The sequence below is a fragment of the Haemaphysalis longicornis genome, unplaced genomic scaffold (assembly GCF_048455015.1).
Source record: "Haemaphysalis longicornis isolate Haplotype H1 unplaced genomic scaffold, Haemaphysalis longicornis Haplotype H1 scaffold_4, whole genome shotgun sequence".
Classification (NCBI taxonomy): Eukaryota; Metazoa; Arthropoda; class Arachnida; order Ixodida; family Ixodidae; genus Haemaphysalis; species Haemaphysalis longicornis.
The window spans coordinates 183,838,719-183,856,744 of record NW_027526361.1 but is presented as its reverse complement, the minus strand read 5'-3'; the positions used below and the strand labels follow the sequence as shown (position 1 = coordinate 183,856,744).

Below are 18,026 nucleotides of genomic sequence, written 5' to 3'. Positions count from 1 at the left end.
GTTGTGTCCCGTCAAAGAGGTGAAGTCTGGTGTTGTGTAGTAAGGTGTATGCCCACAGGGTTCGGAGTAATCTTTCCTGGTTAATCGGCAGCGATTTGTGCGGGGAGGAATACGTTCTATGGAAGAGGTCATAGGGCTGAGTAACGGCCTGGTCTGTGACTGCAGGATGCATGCACTCGGGCCGGGCTTCATCAGCGCCGGCTAAGCGAGTCAAATCTCGAACCACGAGGTTGGTGATCTTGTTTGCCGGGGATGCCAGTATGAGCTGGTGCCCATACAATCGCGACTGGTCTCGTTGGTGGTCTAGGATTGATCATCGGAAGTGTTGTAACATGCAATCGACCATTGGCAAAGTTGGGCCACACCTGCTAAGAGTCTGTTATGAGAGTTTTGGCGACGCTTTGGCTAAGCGCACGTGCTATCGCCGCTTCCTCAGCTTAGAGGGGGCTGTGTTCGGGGGTTGAGATGCTATACCTGTGGGAGGCTGCAGAACAGTAACACAAAACAAGAAAACGTATTGAAGAATGCTATCGGGCGTCTCTTGCATCAAACCAGTGGATCGTTCCTCCCTTTCTTTCTTGCAGTTTAGTTTCTTTCCAGCTGTTTCCCCTCATATATACACACGTTTTGAAAACCCTTTGATGAATATAAAATATGCATTAGGCAATTAGTTATTAACTTTAGTGCGAGATGTCAATTTTATTATAGCAACAACATAATAGCGCAATACGGGCATAAAGAAAGACCTTTTATCGCATTCAGGCGGTCGTCACATAACTTTGCGGATACTTTGTGCGTGAAAAATTTTCTGATTGGTCGAGAAGGAGAACGCTGCAAAATTTCCAAATGCCAATGACCCCAAAAGATATCATGTTTGGTCTGACCATCGAATCCGCCTTAACTGACCCGCTAATTCCTTTAATCCAAATTAATCAACACACTAGTCCCACTAATTCACATTAGATCATTCACTCACCTAACTAAATCACCCCAGTCTACCCGCTAACCCGCACAAATCGACTTCAATCCGTGAGCCTCTTAAGTTTATGGTTGAGCAGATTCAAGATAACATGACAATTCTATCAAATATACTTTAAAAGTGGAAATTAGGATTGCCCATTTTTTATATCTCTTGTTCTCCTATAGCAGTAACCAAAGGACACAATGGCACTGTATACAAGAAAAAGTGACGTTAATTTTGAGAACTGCGAGTGTTTGTGTCTCAGTGCTGTTTGTATATAACTGCTCCATGAAGGCCTTCACAAGCGGACAGGGATGCATGCGAATCAACAACACATTGAAAACTTTACACGATTGTAAACACCATGTAGATAGAAACCATGAAGAATATTCCATAACATATTGCCTCGTAATATGGGTTATAACTTAAGTTATGCTAAATGTAAAAGATAATTGGGAGAGATGGGCAGTACCTAACGCAAACTGATAGTAAATACGAACAACTGTACATTAAATTGAGGGCAATAATTAGAAGAGAACATGATGGGCCTTGGGAACTGCAGACTACGCAAAATATTTCATGGTTCTGTCTGGCGAGTGGCAAAATATCTTCAGACGCAAGGTGGGGTACCGAAATGGAAAACTGGAAATCACATTTTCGAGGCCCCGGAACCGGTTCGGAACGGTTCCTTCGATTTGTTCCGGTTCGGGTTCAGTTCCAAAATGGCGAAAAAAATACGGTTCCGGTTCAGTTCCGGTTCCGGGAAAAAATTCGGGTTCAGTTCCGGTTTTCGGTTCGGTTCCGGTTCCGGTTCGACACCCTGGTTTTGCCCAATCACTGCCATGGAAGGCTTAGTCAGTGTTACTGTGGAGGAGCTTCACGGCACAACGTGCATTGCCGTGAAGCTGTGCTAAAGAAAAAACACCGCGTCTTATCCGCACCCCTGTATTGCCGGGGAAATTTTCGCATTTTTGGTGCGGATTATACGCGCAAAAGTACGGTACTACTACTACTACTCTGGCTGGAAACAAGGCCATAAGTCAGCCATGGAGGAAAAACATTCATAATGGAAAAGCGGAAGCACTACACGGAACTACCGTATCCTTATTGCTCAACTCTGCAGCACGTGTTTCACATTGGCTTTGCAATTAAAAGTGGCAAAGAAAAGTGCCAACAAATTGTCCCTAAAGTGCGCGAAACGTTTCCACCGTGCCACGAATTCAAAGATAAAATAAAAATACTGGTACTATACAGTACTGCTTGCAAAAAATGCAATTGCCCGGTAGGTACTACAGGGCTCAACACCATCATAGCGTGACAAAGTTCAGACACAATTACAAATGCAGATAATGCAAAAGCCACGTACTCAAAACCTACAAGAGGGGCTGATTTTCCCCCCACTCACACTCTTCCCTTGGCACCGGCTTAAACCTGTCACGTAGGAACTCGTCAAACTGCTCCAGGGGACAGGGCGCATCGCAGCCCTCGACTGCAACACTCGACAGGTTGTCGCCCACCTTGTAGAACACACTGACATACAACCGCCCCGGAGCTGTCATTGCCGATGCCGTAGAGCGCAGCGTGAAGATCTCGAGGATCACCGCGGCCCCATACGGCGGCTTCTTTGAAACTGTGGCATTCAGGCCAAAGAGGGCACCGGCAACCGTGACGTCATGGTACGAAAACAGCGCCACCTTGGTGCCCACTCTCCTGTCGTCTTTGCCTTGAAACAGAGACGGGCCGGCACTCTCCTCGGCGTTAACCCCCGCCACAACGTCTTTCAACAAAGCGCCGGCCATGTTGTCCATCTGGGAGCGCCCGATCTGCAGCAGCAGCTGTTCGTGCGCCCAGAGAAGCTGCGGGAGGTGCGGCGACGCCCAGTCTGGCACCGGCAAGTTGTACTCAATTGCCACGGAGATGGCATCCAAAATGCGCGACACCTCAATAGTACGAGAGAAGCTGGCTTGCTCTTCCAGGCCGACCTTTTTGGCGACGTAGGCAAAGACGTCAGCCACGGTGTTCAAGCCTCCCGCCGTTGCCGGGGGAGTCTGCTGGGAGGCATCGTCGGGGCAGGGTGCGTCGACGCTGGAGAGCTCCTGGAGTGCCTTCCGGTAGCGCGGCATGCAGAGCGCGGCGTACTTGTCCACGCCGGTTGGCATGCGGGTGATGTCCACCGGCTGCCAGTCCTGGTTGGGCTTCCACTGGGCCTCTTCGGAGTGGGCCGGGTACAGGCCGTAGAGAACCAGAGCGGCGCTGTCAAAGCAGCGGGGCATGGGGCTGCTGCGGGCAGTCACCTGCGGCGGGGGGGGGGGGGAAACAAGACAGCAAAGTCAAGGGCAGCAAAAGACAGCGCTCCGCGTGTGCGCCAGGGAAAAAACCCAAAGTAACAATATGTCACAAGCTTAAAAAAATTACTCTTCAATGCTCCACAAAATCAGCATGTTTAAAGCTATGGTTACCACAGCTTTAATGCAATAAAAAAAAGGCCTCCTTTATTTGTCATTCTGGTATGCTTAAAACTGGTCCAAAACAGCTTCATATTTTATCATCCCATTAAATTTGTACTGTAAGAGCAGTTTTGCACTCCTCATAACTGCTCTGGGCAGGCAAGTAAAAGATACAAAAAAACAGTGGTTGATTCAACTATATAGGTATCAGTGAAACACGAAAGTGAAATGTGCAGCGAAATCTGCAGCTGAGCATGATTTTTGGGTCGGCGGCTGTCTTTGGGCGTGCTTGGCAAGCAACGTCCTGCTGGTGGTTGCTTTGGCAAAGGTGTACTGGCGCCATTTCCGTGACGGACATGGCGTCAGTGAAATCTTGGGGTATTGCGGCCTAAACCACTTTCGTGTTAAAATACAAAGCCCGAAAACGAACAACCCTAAATATAACGTACTCTTTAGAACTAAAGGTTGCTTCCCTGCAAGAAGACCCTGTGTGCAAGGGTGCAGCCTTTACAGGCCGCTTGCTTCGTTGTACTGGCGTCACTTACGTGACGGATTTGACGTCAGCAAAATCTTCGTGCATCCGAGAATAAAACACTTTCGTGTTAAAATACCAGGACACCGAAGTATATTGGCAGCAGAAAGCAATAAGGGCGAAGAGTGGGAAAACCATGTGACAAGGGCTGGATTCCAATGGAACCCAGTTTAGCTATGGAACTGCTGCTCCAGTGTTTTTTGTAAGTGCTTCTGTAAACAGACTATGTGCTATTGTAAAGTTTAAATGGTGCTATTCTACCTCCGTTACACACGTCTTATCTACTCTGTCAAGTAGCGGCTTTTCCTGCCTACGTGAGGCTGCTCCAGCAGCTTTTAGCTCGAGAGCCATTCAGTTACTTTTGGGAGAAAATAAAGTGAACTGACCAAGGTAGCGTCGCACTTTACAGGATTACAGTGGGCGCACAGATGGGCTGGCAGCGAAGGGAGATTACTTGTGAGAGCATCTTGAACAGCAGTGTGGGAGACTCGGACCCGAGGGAAAGAAGAAAGACACTGCACTCACAACTAGGTTTGGCTGCACAACGCCGCCTGTATAAACATTGCCTAACGCGTGAGCGAAAAATGGCCACACAGCCACTCTCCTGTTGCTCTCTCTTACCCTTCCCCGCTCCGTAGCCTTCCAGCCTGCTTTTGTGTCCGCCAGCCAGCGCCACTTCTCCGAAACTATGCAAAATAGTGGAAAGTTTGTTTAGCGTTCGCGAGGCAGCACTCCTACGCCTTCTTGTTTTTCACCATGCCTGTCTGTCTTGGTCTGTCACTGATAAAACTTCCTTTGTCACGAAGCAAAATCTCTTGCGCTGCCGCAGGCTGATGCTGGCTTTGCGCGCTTATCTACTCGGATCACAGGCCCTGAAATTTTCTGAGTGGGGCATCCCACCTCTATCCCCTCCGCATTTAGGTATTGTTTTGGCCCCGCTGTTCGCACTCCGCATCGGTGCGCACTCCTAAAATTGAACTCTGTACTGTAGAAGCGCCCGGACAGCGTGGTGGGATCCCAGCTGATTATCCTTTTGTTTCCTATAATTTTCTGAAGTTTACAGGCACGTGATATTATTGGAAAGTAATCGTAGAAGTGAGTGCCTGAACAAAAAAACGTGCATGCAATTTTTTCTTCTCTAAATACTCCAGAAAGAAAAATATCAGTAAAATAATGGCTGCCCCATCCGAAAATATCGTTTTTCTGTTAGCTATATGTCTACCCGACAATCAGTATGTTCTTACACTATTTCAGTCCGCCTCCGTCTTTATCTTTGGAAAAATGCAGCAAGTATGAAGCGAGCGACACATTGAACGAGATCCCCAGTGCGCCACAGAACTAGCGCCCCGTCGTGGCTAAGATGTAAGCAGAATGGCCCTTGAAGCCCAACAGGCAAGCTGACAGACACACGTCGTAGAAGTGGGTGCAGCGTTCGCGACTCGCGGGCAGTGACGTAAGGCGAGATGTCCGCCGGCAGGCGCCACATAGCGGATCAGTGCCTGAACTAAGCGTCCCTACCCTTCCCATTGAAAAGCGTGCGACGCGTCAGGCAATGTTAATACAGGCGGCGTTGGGCTGCAGCACTAACGTCTGTGTTGTGGTTTCAATGAAATTAGTTGTCAGTACAGCTTTGTCCTGCGGTCTTGTTGCCCTCGTTTCTGTGTCTGCTATACTGCCGTTCAAGATGCTTAACCGATACCAGAGTCCTTCAATGCCTTTGTGGTCATGAAACTTCACCGTCACGCTATGGAAGAGCTTCGTATGCTGCCCAGGGAGGCCGCGTTGCGGCGCTGGTGTTGATCGGAGGGCAGCCAAGGGCGTGGTAAGAGTGCGTTTGGCAGGGAACGGACCACGGAGTAACATAAAACAGACGCTCGCTGCCTTATCAGCAGTGCGCTCTCGCTTTACGTGTCGTGGGCCGCTAAAATGGACTTATCATTTTGTGAGTGGCGAAAAAATTTGGTGCGAACAGGCATGCTGCTACTGCGTTCCTGCCTGCCGGTCTGGCTACAGAGCAGCGGCGGCCGCCCGATGCCCTCCGATCTGCGGTTGCACCCCTCGCGGTAGCCTTTGTCCCCGTACAGAACTTGGCCGGGAGTTTCATGACCACAGAAGCATTGAAGGACTCTGCCGATACCAACGTGCCCAAATAAGTAAAATAAAATAAATAAATAAATAAATGTCGGTCCTTCTGCTTGTGAAAGCACAGCCTGCCCCGATCTTCTGCTTCTCTTCTTACATCCCAGTTTGTGCCCTTGTGCTTTCTAAAGCACAAGTCGCACCAGTAGAAGCAGCAGCCAAAGAGGCACGCTTGGCTGCCCCAACAAGTGAGAGTCACATAAAATAAAATTGCTGGAACTAGCTAGCGCTAACACCGAGTGTGGCTTCTAGCTTAGCCGCACTCTTAGAAGTATGCACAAAAGGACGCTCACAGTTAGTTTTATGATACTGCAGAACACCACTTATACGCTCTTCACAATTATATTTTCCTGGCTATAATGTTCTCGTAGCGCGGTCCCACTAGAATGTACATAGAAAACCATGTATTACAATACCACTTTATGTGTCGTCATACCGCAACAGTCCTGCTTTATATGTTGCGATTATAAGGCAGACATAATGCGAAAATATACCGAATGTGCTAAAAGTACCTGAAAAAAATTAAGAAGCACTGGACTGTGTAGTCCCCAACTAGCGCTGTTGGTGCACCCCCAACACAACGCCTGTAAGCATCATTATCACTGTCACCGTCACAGTTGTCGCTACCCTATTCGTATGGGAACACGCGCTTGTGACTGCGCCCGTACACACTGTTGCATGTGCTTTCTGCTAGGGAGCTTCGTACGTTTCAGACCTCGTTTGCCTTTGCCACGGTCATTGGTGGCATCAAGTTAATGGAAAGCCCTCTTAAAAAGCTTTACGTTCTACGGGTAGTCAGCAAGGAATCAACACGAGAAGAAATGCGTATCTCAAAAGAGTTTGGACTGCCACTGTCAACTCCGAAGTCAATTGCAGAAACCAATTGAACTGGCTGTTCTACAATGGTACGTGAGCCAGTTGGTGATGAGGGCGCCAAGTGTGAATCAGAGATGTTTTTAAGTCTTGAAAATGCCAAGTAAATTTATTTTGTGTTTTAACCATGGTTTATGTATTTTTTATAATTTTTATGTCTGTGTGGTACTTTTGCAGTGTTCAGGTTTTTATATTTCACGGCCACTAGATATTTTTTCCATTGTCATGTGAGAAACGTATGAGTGGGGTTCTACTGTAGTCAGAGTCGAAACAAAACTAAGCGAAGCTAGCATGGTGCAACGCTATGACTAGTGTGCGATTGGTTTAAGGGGGGGACACCGGTCTTGTGGACCAAAAATTTGCCAAAAAAACAGTTTTTCCTATCAATTTCATTTGTGGTCTACAAGTCCCAAAAAATGTATACGCAAAATATTATAGGTAGCTGTAACATAAGTGTTTACGAAGCTGTCCCCCTTTGAAGTTGCCTAAATGAACATTTCTGCCTATGTTTCCAAACATCATGCCTTGTTTTCTCAGAAGCATTTTTTTTTCCGACAAGGTAAACCATCGGGTACAATATCTCGGGATGTACTGATTAGATTTGCATCACTCTTGCTCCATTCGAAAGCTTCAACTGAGCAGTGCAACGAAACCACAGAAATATAGAATCCCTTTTCACTAGCACAAGATTTTTATGCCGTCCATTTTACGGAAAAATTCCCAATTTACGACCTGACATTTAAAAAAGTTGGCGAAGCTTGCACGAAGTCGCGCAAGGCTTGAACCCCAGTGAAGCTGGAGGATTTCTTTCTCTGTAAGCACTGCAAGACCCCCCCCCGCATTGCAGTAGGTTTGAAATTGTTATGTACACGTTCCATCGTCGCGTTTCACTGTGGTGGTAGCAGTCATCGTCATATCCATCCATGTCGTCTTCTTCCTCGTGCATGACTGGCGGGCGTGGATCGTTTTGTCTGCAGGCTTTCGCAATTCTCCCAATGTGGAATGCATCAGTGCGTGCTAGAACATGCAACAGGCTTCGTGAACTGGGTGTCTGTAGCGCGAGCTGTCTTGTGCTCCCCCTTTGAGGTGTGGATGCACGTGAACTGTTTGCTCGGTATTTTTTAAAGACTATATTCTTTCTTGGGCTACTTAAACCCAGAAATTTTGGTCTGTCTGTATGTCTGTCTGTCTGTCTGTGACTCGATTCAGCCACCCGGCCAAAGTAAAACAATGCCTGCGCAATAGTCTTATAAAGTCACAGCTAAATCTACCCGTCTAGGTCCGGTGTAATGTTCATGCTTGTCAACATTGTTGAAGAACAACATGACATTACGCAAATATAAGGCAATAAATTAATAAAGAAATGACATTTGCAGTGTTCTTTTATAAAAAGTCATACGTGCTTGATTTTTGCGAAATTAAATACTTAAAATTAAAAACTGCAGAAAAAAAATTCACTCCGCCGTCACCTGCTGTTGCCCGCGCCACTATAGCTTCTGGCGCCATTTAAACAAATCAACCGGCAACAGTTACGAAAGGTTCCACTAGATAGTTTCCACGCTCTGCTTGCAACGCATGTGGAGTAGGGAAACGCAATTCTATAAACGCTGAAGTAGGGCGCCTCGATTAACCCGCATCTTTGCTGTATGGCAGCGTTGGCATCGAGACAACCGGCCTGGAGCAGTGGAACGCAGGAAATTTAAATGATTTAAGCAAACCTTTGGCGTCTTTATCTTGGGAGGAGCGCGACGCAAGAGGAACAACATGAGAGGTGAGCGGGAAAGTGAAGGCAGGCATTTACTTGGCAAAAGTCGATAAAGACTATCGTCTTTTGTCGACATTTGCAACGAAAGGAGCAGATACGCGGCCAATTTTTTGTGAGCACCTCGCGTAAGGCAGGACGGAACTGGGCGCTCCTCGTAAAATGTGCGCTCACGTGTGTGGTAAACGGTATAAGTAACTATGACCAAGGGTTTCCTGATGATGCCACACACATTACAGCCAGCAACAGCTCCACTGTTAATAAGTTTACAGTGTTTCCAGAAACAATGCTACAATTACTTCTGTGGGATAGTTGCCCTCCCTGGCCCTTTCAGAGAACAGAGGGATAAAAAGTATTTGACTATTTCATAGGTAGATAATGAAAAAATTGTCCGAAATGAAACGGCATGACATTTTCCACAACTTTAATTTTACACCACATGGACGAAAACTGCCTGCATATTTGTGCTCAGGATGTTAAAATACGCTTGATGGTTAAATATCAAGCACATAGGTTAAAAAATAAAAATATCCTCAAGGCCAGTGTCCCCCCTTAAATGCCAATGCTGAAACACATTTGCTTTTTGTTTGACTTCTCTGCTGTGTTTGCTATGCCCTTATTCGCTGGCTACACACTGGCCACCTGCTTCCCTGTCAGCACTTCCACTTCCATGGTCCCTTAATTGTAATAGTTTGAAAATTTATTTGCGAACATTGTTGCTTTGTGTAAGGGACACTGAAGCAAGCAACGCAGAAACTAAGAAGCAGTGTCAGGCGTATCAGGAGGGTGTGACCATCGAGACATTTTTCTATCCTGAAGTTGAGAGTTTGACGAGAGCCCGTCTGGTCTGGAGACATGTTGCAATAAAACAGAGACATCACGTCATCACGGAAGATCAGAGAACATCACGGAGGGATACACTGGGAAATCGTATGACATCACGATCGAGACCCAACACACGAATCGCAAGGTTGCCGACAGCGCACACTCGACACAGAAAACTTATGTCGAAAATTATTCAAACTTTTCGACTAGCGCTACTTGATTCGAAGCTGACTCGAGCATCGCGCTATTTGCTTTGACATTACAAAATTCCGAATAATTGACGCGCCCCTACGTGCACCCCGGCCACCCAAGACGCACCACCCACCTCCCGCACATCGTAGCTGAGGAAGTGGCCGTAGCGGGCCCGCAGCCAAGTGCCCAAGGCCCACATGGTCTGGCGGCCACGCTTGGTCAGCCGTCCGCGGCCCAGGGGCCAGTGGTAGTCTCGGTTCGGGTCTCCTGGGAACGACGACAGGGCCGCGCGGTCGCCATGTCGGAACAGCACCGCCACGTGCACCAGCTGCCGTTCATCACCGGTGACCGGACCGCATGCCGCTGTCTCTTCCGCACCAGCCAGCACAGGCAGCACACTTCCCAGAAGCAGCAGGGCGAGCCAGGGCACCATGTTTCGACGTGGCATACGAGTTCCACCGATTCTTCACTTAAAACAGAGTGAGCAAGGCCTGCAGTTGGAGACTGATCGTTTCTAGAGGTGGCGCTAAGCGACGCCGACATTGAAACGAGAAAAACTTCCCTCGGGGAACGTGACGCACGCAAAAAGATTGTGCACACTGAATCAAGAACATGAGCAAGACGTGGGTACCGCAACCCCACTGAATGACTGAGGTCTGCAGTGTTTTTAAAACGGCCATGAAGACACAATGAAAGTTTGGTTCATTCGAAAGACTGCCTTGTCAAAACAACACTCGCAACACTTTCAATGCAAACTTCAATAAAAAAATTTGTGGAAGCTTGCACTCATGTGCAAGACTTGCATGGCAAAGCTGTTGTACGTAACCATTGCCGCTCACATAGTTAAGTTTCGGTATCATTGTTTGCATAGTTGCAGTGCTAACATTGGCGGATCCAGAGGGGGGGTCCGGATGTCCTGACCCCTCCCTTCATTCTTTTTTATTTATACCCCCAGGAAGATGACCCCTCAGGTCGTACAAAAGGTCTAGTTGATGATTCTTTTCTATTTTTTTTTTAATTTTTGCTTTTCCAAAATGTAGGTGAATAAACAAGGCTACTCCTCCTCCTCTTCCTCATCATCATCACCGACAGAAGCTGACACCTCTACCAGAAAAAACCTGGAACTGCTCCTGCGTGCTAATAATTGTGATTATACGGATCCAAGAGGTCGTCGTCCTCTTTGCGGCGAGTGCTGGATGCAAAGTCATCCTCAGCATTGTAGACTTCCACCAGCTCTCCATCACTGACTCGAGGCAGCGGTGGCGGAATCTGCAAGTCGTCTCAGGAAGGATTGCCACACCCGTGGCCCTGTCTCCAATTATCCATAATGGCTTCCAGAGAATGTGGCGCCCGCTGTGACCTCTCCCAAGCAGGATGTGATTTCATCTCGGGCATTAGCGCTGGAGATTTTCGTTTACATGCGCAGTAGCGCTTGACGACAACGCTACAGGTGTTTTTTTTCTTTTCTTTTGCTAAAAGCACTGCCCGAGCCGGCAACAAGGCATGCCATCATGACCGCTCCTCAGGGCTTTTGCCAGTTCTTTTGTTTTTGATAAAGCCACACTTGGCGGTCGCCGCGGGGCACGCACTCACGAGTGCTCGGCATTTTCTTTCTAGTTTTGCCTGCACCGCCAAACTTGCTAGCAAACCAAGTACGGTGTGCAGTCCTGAGTGGTATGGCTGCGCCATCTAGGAAGGCAGACAGTGACCAAAGTAACAAAAGACAGATTATTTCCGGAAGCGGCAGCCTCAGACAACATGCCAACTGTTGCTTTAGGTACCTGCCCACAGCATGTCACTACTGATGTCACGAAACATATGATGAAGTAGGAGAATTGAAATTATGGCTTACATTGTTTAATTTTTCAGTGAGAGAACATCGTTTGCTGCCGGACATGTGCTGCGGGTACAACAAAACACTAAATGTTTCGAAGATGACAAACTTGTATTTTGCATTCAGTGTCCATTTAAAGCGGCCCTGCAGCACTTACCATTGACTACTAGGAATGTATTTTGATGTAAAGTCTATTGTCCCTGAAATCTCCTCCCGCAATAATTATGAAAATCCGTTCGCTATCACCGAAACTACGCGTGATGAGGATTAACGCATAATCCTTCCCTCTCAACTCGACCGTGCTCTCTCCCGGAGAGGGGAGCGGCTCGCAGCGTTCTCTTCCGCAGCCTTCGATATACGTATCACAGGCCGGGAAGTTTCCTCCTTTTCTTCGCAACGTGAAGGGGTCTATTTTCTAGGGTTGCCACCTACCCGGTTTTTTAATCAGCGGGCCGGTTGCCGGTCCATACTTTAAACCGACCGTCATTGGCCGGTTTTCTGGCTCTCGTGCCGTGATTATGTCTGTTTTGGCGTTTTATAAGCATCAATTCAACAACTAAGACGACAGACATGTGTCGACAAGATGCGCAAAGACACTCGAGCAGAGAAAATACGCGGGCGAGCGCGCTGCCTGAGATGGAGGGGGACCTAAGGGAGGAACAAAACTACGAAATGATGCCACCGCGGTCAGCAATTGCGATTACTTTGCAGTGAAGCACATACAGAGCAATAACCAAGCTCTCAATCACTTTCAGTACTAACGATATGTTGATTTCTCCCCAAGAAAACGCTACAAATGTCAAAAACATGGCGTCTTTTTCTCAACACAAATTAAACATTCTATATACCACGCCCCTCCCCCCTCCGAAGGGCCGGTTTTTTTTTTCGGGGAAAGGTGGCAACCGTACTATTTCCGGTCTGGTGCCACAAAAAAGCAGGCATAGCTGCCTGCTCGCAAGCGCGCGCTCGGGCTGGTGGGGCGTTTTTGAAGCAATAAACGTTTGCTGTCGAGTGGTCTGGTTGAAGGGGGAGTATTCAGCTCATCACTCAAACATGGCGCACACTTAAAACACACACACACACAAAAAGGCAAAACTGTGCGTACTGGGTCCGGCATAGAAGAGGTTCGTACACTGCGCCGGCAACGGCGGATCGTCACAGGAAATGCGAGAAATTAGCCGCGAAGTTGACCAATGACAGAAAATCGGACAGCCTCAATGACGTCGTTTAGACCATGCCAGGGGTGCATAATGAGGAGAACTGAAGAAAGCGCGGTTGGTTTTTCCACGTCTTACGCACCGATTTGCACGCTAATCGCTTCACGTGCACGTGTAATATTTGGCTCGGGTATTCCTGGCAGTGTAAGCTAAACGTTGCGCAGGTTTACTTGCACTGCTCAAACAGTGTTGCAGGGTCCCTTTAAGTGCCCATGATTACGTCCTGCAAAGCCCAAGATGGCAGCCATGGCTTTTTCTTACGCGTAGGAAGTGTGGTAAGCACATGCTCCAATACTGATGCAGCTAGGAGTGTAGTGCATTGCAGCCCAAACGTTCAGCTTACCGAGTCAAGCCTGCGAGAAAGAGAGCCCAGTGCAAGCGCCAGCGATTGGCCAGAGCAACACCGATCGAAAATTACTCCTCCTCCTTCAAATTCAATTTTATTTTTCTGGAAATACAGACAGTGTGGCCCTGGATGCCTGCTTCATCAAAGAGCTGCAATAAAGCTGCAAAGCCACTATACAAGGCAGCAGTCAAATGCTGCCCCATACTTGACTGAAGATAATGGCAAAAAAGAAAAGGCCCAACCCACTAGGCAAAATCAAAGGAAAACATGCATACACTGTTTGAAAACTCATACTTGAAAGCAAGGCTGAGGCTTATCATGCAAATTTAATTAGGGGAAGCTCAATGGGCTACTATAACTAGTGGGTATTACTAAATTTGCGTGCAGCTTGGTTACAATTAGGAGGAAAAATTCTTCAGGGTACTTAAGCCTGCTGACGCCCTTTGAAGGCAAATGCAGTAGGGCCTCTTCTGACGATACTCATCCATGACTCCTTCCCTGCTACACTGTGTTGGCACTTCCTTCTCAGCTTCCGTTTCTTTGCCTTTTCGTGTGAATTACTTTGACTGACAACACCTTACACCACATCCCCCCCCCACGACAATCAGAGTTCTCCGTGGCTGGCTCTACTTGCGTGTCATCACGTTAGCTTGTCGCGCGGCATGCACGTGTTTTCCTTTCTTCTAACATGCAGAGACAGCGCAATGGGCTTCTACTGGGGATGATCGGTTCAATTCCCAAATGAACTCAAATGTGTTTTTTATCCGCTTTTCACGGCGGCGGCCATTTTCTTGACCGGACAATGGCGACTTTGAAAATGACACAATTCGCAAAATGGGGCACTTAAGGGTTATCACCTTAAACAAGAAAGAGCGGGGCATTTTTGAGGCTGGAAATAGTTTGGCTCACTTTCGGAGATGGTGCCATTGCCGTAGCTTTGCAGCAGAAAAAAAAAAAACAAGGGCGGGACAAACGTTTCTACAACAATGGCTTTCGTGGAAGCACTAAGGCATTCGCTGTGAGGTAAAGCCATGCTCAGAGAGATGCAAATGGAAGCAGCAACAGGGAGTGTGCAGTTTGAAAGCATGAAGATCCGGCTGTGGTCGTAAGCTTACAAATTACAATAAATAGGTTGGTTTCTCTGCATCGTGCATGCGTCTTCCGCGGCGTTTATAATGAAAATTCATGCGGCACGTAACACTCAGCCGTATTTTAATTGTAAGAGAACTAATTGATGGCTGCAACATCTCACCCCTTTTTTGGAAAAAATATGATTGTTTTTAAACAAAGTAGCGCCATTTGTTTGAAGATAAGCTGTCAAAAAGTCGAAATACCTACGTCAGTACAAGATATAAAAGCAATGCATGTGGGATTTTTGCACTGCAAATAAATGCTGTTCAATAAAACAAAGTCGTTTTAACGGGGCTCACAACAGCAACATCAGAGAACAATAAAAAATAAACGGAGTTTATGATTATTCTAATATTTGGAGGCCCTGCGTACCCCGTAAAAAGGAAGAGGTAGTCTTAAATCGTTCACGGGCATTTCCTGGCGGGCTTGCAGCGAAACCCGTGTACATTGTGAATGTATTCACGGAAAAGCAGACGGAAGGCACAGAGGTTGAGTCTTCCTTTCGCGCATGAGGCGATACTGCTTGACCTCGTACGCGGAGCAAGAAAACGTGCTCGCTCCGTGATATCGGGGTGGGACGAACTGGCACCAGCGGAAACGAACTGTCAGGGGCGAGGAGCAGGACGCATTCTGGGAATGTTTGGCGATAATTCAAGCCATGAAATTTGAAAATCGTCGTCAGGTTCGTTTCCCTGCCACAGCGGCCGCTTTTCCGATAAAGGCGAAAAGCGAAAACGCCCGTGTGTTCGAGGTTCCGGAAACGTGAAAGATCCCCAGGTAGTCAAAATTAATCCCGATCCCTCCACTACGACGCGCCTCATAGCCTGTCTGGCGTCGGTGGGTTGAACCGCACAATTAATCAATCGAAAATCACCGCCAGTTCGTTCGCAGTTCTCGATGCTTCGCACCCGCCTGATACACATTGGAGCCCGCGTATTTAAGGTAATTATACTTGCTTTGAAGTCAATGCTCTAGCACGTAGCGCAGCGTACAGACCGCACTACACCCAAACAATCGATCCTGTGAGACGCAGCACCGTACTCGCAAAACCACGGTGGTCCGATTTCAAGAATACAAACAAAACGGCTTCTCTCCAATGCTGTGAACAGCTAATAAATTTGTGCTTTCTAGCTGAAACACAAATTCACTGGAAAAAAACAATGTGGAAACGTGAAAACGTGCGCACGAAATGCTCCACCTGGTTCTGGCTATGCTGGGAAGTCAATATCGCTTGACCCCTTCCTCCGTACGCGTAGTCAACAGTTCAGTCCTTCAGTCTATTCCTAGCCCGGTGCGATAGAATTACTGCCGTATGTTTTAGTTAATATAAAAGTTAAAAATTGCGTATTCTACATTTCATCCGGTGCCGCCAGTCAGGAGCACAACCGAAACACGAGCACGCTGGCGAGCGGTGGCCGACTCAGTATTTTTCTTTCTCCCCGATGGCGGCGCTGGGTGTCGCGGCTCAGTGTCGCCCTCTGTTCACTGCACGGCGCCTATGGTTTCATCGACGTCCGCACCACTGCTTCACAAGCTGTGAGAAAAATGAAAGGCAGCAGAAAGCTTTGGCCCCCATCCCAACTTCCCTCAAAAATAGACCTTTGGCACGGACATAACTGCTGGCATAAGAATGCGGGAAAAAAAATTCACTCGCAGTTACCCATTATTCCGAGCTCACAACAACAAAAAAACATAAATGATCACTTCAGCTACTGCCAAGAGGCATTTTCTTGTCACTGGTAATTGCCCTCCTCAATGTATGCACGAGCCACATCAAATAAATACATTGATACAAAATACAAAAAAAAAAAAATAAACTCCATCAAACACAGCCCTTATGTTTCCTTATATTCTCACGACAAGAAGAAAACAAAGAGGACAAAGCTGGGTGGGTGGTGCGTGGCTTGGCTTAGTGCTGTGACAGCCCACATCTTGCGCATGTAGTTCAGCTTGTCTTTGTTTTTTGCTGGTTTTGAATACAACATATATATATATATATATTTCGCTACTTACTACATCACAACGGTTACTGTACGTTCCAATTTGACATGCATAGATGAACATCTACGATATTTTGCAGTAGTTACACCGGTACTTCTTAGTCACCCTTCTTAATAAGTGACCGGTAAAAAGCACAAATGCTCATGGGTGCGTCGTCTGCTCTTGCCACTTCCGGTTCGAGATCTCGCCTGGCCTCCCGTACGCCGACGGCTTTTACGCGCGCGTGTGCGTGTTGTTTATTCGTCACAAAGTGCTTACCTTTCAGTAGGATTCATAGTTGTTACTCATTGAATGTGCGATGCATGAGCGCTTTTTTTTTTTTCGCTGGAAAAAGATAAATAAACAGCACAAGCTCGCGTGAAAGCCGCCGGCCTACGGGAGGCCAGGAGAGCTTCGAACCGGAAGTGGCGGAACTCCGAGGGAGCAGACAATGCACCCATGAGCCTTTGCGCTTTTTACCGATCACCTATTACAGGCAGTGACTCACGGTACGTCGAGTTTTTTGCTTCTCTTATCGATTAGGTATAAAACAACGATACGTGCAACAGTCCTCCCGGAGAAATTCGCCATGCACATGTGTACTTCTACGAACAAGTGTGCGACATCTCACCTGGTTTCATACTTGTCCCCACGATATTTTCCCACGCATGGATACGTCCCGTGAATCCCGGAGTCTCACGGCAGATGATGCATGTACAGTGGTGTGCTTCTGCGCCTGCACCAAAAAAAAGACGAGGTGTGAAACAAGTGCCGAGGAGCTGTGCTTCTAAAATGGCTTAACAGATTTGCAGCCAAGCATACTGATAACAAACATGTCCACATATCACTTGTTGCACTGCGAACATTGCTTCATGGTCATGCTTCTTTCGTTATAAGAGAGCGAGCCTTGATAGCAATTTTTTCCTAGCATCGCTAAGGAGCTGTGGTTTATAGAGGCTTCTTAAATGGCGCTTGTACAACCCTCATTCTACCGGCTTTGTGTTTTAGCTTCCACTTGTCCAGAAATAAATTAGTCCTCGAAAATTTAGCCTTGAACTGCTTACACGTCAGAATAAAGGCTACGTCTAGCGTTCCGTCCACACGGAACGATAAGGAATGCTAAAGTTCCGTCCAGGCGGAACCCGAAGGAAAGTGTCTAGTTCCATCTAGACGGAAACGTAACTCGCGGTGAGGGGGGTCCTTCTCGATGCGTCCACTCATTGACCAGCCGGAGTCACTGTTAAATATAAATCATTATTAATAATTACACGTGATCGGACTAACTAGCTGTGACTTCGTCCGGCCGGAAGTACAAGTCGCTACACCACGCCCGCTTCACAATACGCAGCGAGAGCAGTCTGCCGTGATTTTTACCCAACCGGGCAAACCGCTTCGCTCACTGGCTAGCCAGAGTCGTAAATTGTTAATCGCTATTATTTATTGCAGATGGTCGTACGTTGACGTTTTGATGGCTACGTCGGCCTTGGCTTTAGTGAGCAGCAGCGGTGCGGCCGGTACATACAGACAAGGATCCGCACGGACAGTGGTTTGAAGAACCATAGACTACGGCCATTCATTCGCACAAGCATTGCAAGAATGAACTTTTAAACTGCGCCTACCATCCCACGCATGCAGTTAATGGTTTGAACGCATCACAGGTCGAACCTCGCACACAACTTTTACAACCAACGGAAAACGACACGCCAGCAGTGTTGTTGAAGTAACGATACGGCAGCGCTTCTTCCTGCTTTTCCCTTCATACGATTTCGGCTGTGCTTTGACTTGGC

At 47.5% G+C, this 18,026-nt stretch overlaps 1 protein-coding gene across 4 annotated transcripts; it reads right to left on the bottom strand.

Moving 5' to 3' along the window:
• Positions 1 to 1,772: 1,772 nt before the first annotated feature.
• LOC144179559 (testicular acid phosphatase homolog) lies at positions 1,773 to 18,003 on the bottom strand. Of its 4 annotated transcripts, XM_077707961.1 has the most exons (5): positions 17,859 to 18,003; positions 16,871 to 16,975; positions 15,613 to 15,793; positions 9,865 to 10,200; positions 1,773 to 3,255 (listed from the first exon to the last, which is right to left on the bottom strand). In XM_077707961.1, exons 4-5 carry the CDS (start codon positions 10,177 to 10,179, stop codon positions 2,335 to 2,337), a joined length of 1,236 nt encoding a protein of 411 aa, XP_077564087.1. In that variant the 5' UTR covers positions 10,180 to 10,200; positions 15,613 to 15,793; positions 16,871 to 16,975; positions 17,859 to 18,003; the 3' UTR covers positions 1,773 to 2,334. The 4 variants fall into 4 exon arrangements, with proteins under 4 accessions (XP_077564087.1, XP_077564088.1, XP_077564084.1 ...); XM_077707962.1 differs by lacking the exon at positions 15,613 to 15,793 and having other exon boundaries at positions 9,865 to 10,222; XM_077707958.1 differs by lacking the exon at positions 15,613 to 15,793.
• Between the last annotated feature and the right edge of the window lie 23 nt (positions 18,004 to 18,026).